We start from the raw sequence: 3,187 nt of genomic DNA, 5'->3' as shown, positions 1-3,187 counted from the left end.
TGCCCACAATGGGAACCTTCTCAATAACACACACTTGACTTGGGCTTTTCTTCTTCTATGACACTCTCCTCCATCTGGCTTCCTGGGACCATCTCCCAGATAAACTTCCTACGCTTAAGTCCTTGTCTCAAACTACATCTCGGGAACTAAAGGTTGGGATGGGGGGTGTATTGTTTTCACTCTTTCGCTTTGTTTTCATTTGTGTTTACAGGCATTTCTCTCTATGTCTCTCTCCATAGGTCACTAAGATGCTGGCCGTGGTTGTCATTCTGTTTGCCCTTTTATGGATGCCCTACCGGACTCTTGTGGTCGTCAACTCATTTCTCTCCAGCCCTTTCCAAGAAAATTGGTTCTTACTCTTTTGCAGAATTTGCATTTATCTCAACAGTGCCATCAACCCAGTGATTTACAACCTCATGTCTCAGAAATTCCGAGCAGCCTTCAGGAAACTCTGCAACTGTAAGCAGAAGCCCATGGAGAAGCCCACTAGCTACAGTGTGGCCCTAAATTACAGTGTCATTAAGGAGTCAGACCACTTCAGCACAGAGCATGATGAGATCACTGTCACTGACACGTATTTGTCTGCCACGAAAGTGACTTTTGATGACACCTGTTTGGCTTCTGAAATAACCTTGAGCCAAAGCTGACTCCTGAGTTAGAAGAAAATGGACCATAAAGTGAATCTGTGCAGTTAGCAACCCAAGAGAGGAAAAGGCCGCTACTGATATGGGAAGACAGAGCAGATAGTCTTTTCCAGTACTCTAACAGATCCTGGCCCAAGATACTTTAACCCACAGAATGACTCATATTTTCCTTCTAGTGTCACAAAGCTAATATCACAAAAAATGAAGCAGACCTGTGAAAGAGCCAAAGGGTGGAAATTGAGAGTGTAGCCCTTTGCATTTAATTTGAGAAATTCACTTTATTTTGGGGGGGGCTATGAAGTTTAGATAAAATCTAGACATCAATTTACATTATTTATAACTCTGCCAAATGGGATTTCTCCACTTCCCACCAAAGTATTTATATATGGGTGGGACAAAATTAGGTTTACAGTTGTTCATATGGAAAAATAATACAATAATTCATAAATAATACTACAAGAATAAAATCTGTGTTTTGCATACTCACAACTGTTAAGCCTACTTTGCCTCACTCTGTATTTGGTAATTTTGCAGCATGTGAATGCTTAAATGTTTGGTAATTTTGGTAATTTAATGCTTAAATGTTTGCATTTAGCATTTCAACAAAGTGCAGTGCTATATCATGAATATCTGAGACTACAGAAAAAATAGAAAAATATTTTATATTTATTGAGTGAAAATGAGATTTCAGACAAATATGTTCACTAGACTAAAACAAATACAAAAGGAAATGTCATGATTCTTATAAAATTTTGAGATGATTTTTATATCTTACAAAGTAGACAGTCATCATTTCAAGTTTAATGTAACATAAACCACAAAATAGTCAAAATTACAAATTAGGAGGAAATGTAGATTTAATTTTTAGATAAATCCAGCTCTTATCAACTCTTTGAGCCTCCCAAGTGATGGCTTAGACATGAGAATTATTCAAATTAAGTAACTGTGAAAATACAAATGAACACACAATTAATATTGAAAAGTATTGCCAAGACAAGACCAAGTATTTAAAATAAGGTTTTACTTGTCTCTGAAACTTTAAGAAAGAAAATCCTCCTTGAGTAAATATTATTGTGTGTAAAGTACTGAGCCATGTCAGTGAATAAATCCTTCTAACTGACTCTAGCTTGAAAGATGGGAACCTTCTCAAAAGCTTACTTGCTATTCTATCAGTCAGTGTGACTCCTCTCTGATCACTACATATAGCCTACAGATTTTAACTTGTCTACACTTGTCTTTCCTTGCTGCCTGCTTGTTATTTGTAGGTTCTTTATCTTTTTTCAACTGCTAGTGATATTTTGTTTACAGAGTCTAAATCAAAGCAATGCAAAATGCTGTTGGCTTTATTTTCAATAGAGCTAAAACCAATTTCAACTCATAATCTGTATCTCTTTATAGTTATGATTTAGACTTGCTAGTCGTATCAGTGATTATTAGAGAGCTGTGAATGTGAATTTGCCCAAGACAGTGTCTGGTCTTACTTTACTCCCTTTCAAATGTCTCACCTACTGAGATTTGGCCAATCAGCATCTATCTCCAAGTGTATAAATTGCCCTTGGTGATGACAGTAATAGCTAATTTTTAATGACTGGGCCAGAAAGTACTGGGTACTTTTAAGTGTCCCATAGGCTAAAATGTTCCCTCTCCAGCCTGTATCCTTTTTTGTGCATTTTCCTGGAACCTAATTGCTACTGATAATTATCCCGACCCGCCTTCTTAATGAAGAAGACATTGTGTTTTGGAAACTTTTTAAAATGCTGCTTTGCCATCCAGAACCTCATTTCAGGATATGCTTTTGTAAAAATTGGCCTCATCCACTCCAGGAAGACATTCATATCCTGTCACTGTGTCAGTAAACAAATGCAAGCAAATCCATATATATAAAAGGCTAATATGCAAAGTGACCCCACAGGAGTTCTACCGGGAGACTGAGAGTTCAATTGCTTGCTATGACATGTGCTGACCACCAGGGGGTGGCATGGAATGAAGTAAGGCACTGGCTGGCAGCTGGCAGCCAGGGAAGGGAGGCCCTGGCTGGCAGCCAGAAGGCCCTGATCGCCGTCCAGACCTAGGGACCCCACCCGTGCATGAATTTCGTGCACCAGGCCTCTAGTATTTATATAAATACCCTAAACATCTATCTGCATGACACTAAGAAACCTATTTTAACTGACTTGCATCCTGAATTAAATGTTAATCTTGGAAGTACCAGAGGGACCCAACCCCAAACCACATGAGCACACATGCAGGTGCATAAAAACACAGACACACACATGTAAATAAACTGCTTAACAAAGGGATATATTGGAATATATTCAATTTTTTTCATTAGGGGAAGGAACTTATATTATTGAGCTTCTAACTATGTCTCAGGCATGCTGCTAGTCCAGTGATGGTGAACCTATGACATGCGTGTCAGAGGTGACACGCGAACTCATTATTTTGGTTGATTTTTCTTTGTTAAATGGCATTTAAATATATAAAATAAATATCAAAAATATAAATCTTTGTTTTACTATGGTTGCAAATATCAAAAAATTTCT

The 3,187-nt window shown here is 37.9% G+C and overlaps 1 protein-coding gene across 1 annotated transcript; it reads left to right on the top strand.

Moving 5' to 3' along the window:
- Positions 1–243: 243 nt before the first annotated feature.
- TRHR (thyrotropin releasing hormone receptor) lies at positions 244–761 on the top strand. The gene has a single exon (XM_006085210.2). It carries the CDS (start codon positions 249–251, stop codon positions 645–647), a length of 399 nt encoding a protein of 132 aa, XP_006085272.1. The 5' UTR covers positions 244–248; the 3' UTR covers positions 648–761.
- Positions 762–3,187: the final 2,426 nt, after the last annotated feature.

Source organism: Myotis lucifugus, unplaced genomic scaffold (genome assembly GCF_000147115.1).
Source record: "Myotis lucifugus unplaced genomic scaffold, Myoluc2.0 scaffold_17, whole genome shotgun sequence".
In the NCBI taxonomy this organism is placed as follows: domain Eukaryota; kingdom Metazoa; phylum Chordata; class Mammalia; order Chiroptera; family Vespertilionidae; genus Myotis; species Myotis lucifugus.
Note: the sequence above shows the minus strand (reverse complement) of the source record. Positions and strands in the feature narration are given on the sequence as shown.

Excerpts from the sequence above, each read along its gene's own strand:
- TRHR (XM_006085210.2), top strand. The coding sequence starts at position 249 with ATGCTGGCCGTGGTTGTCATTCTGTTTGCCCTTTTATGGATGCCCTAC.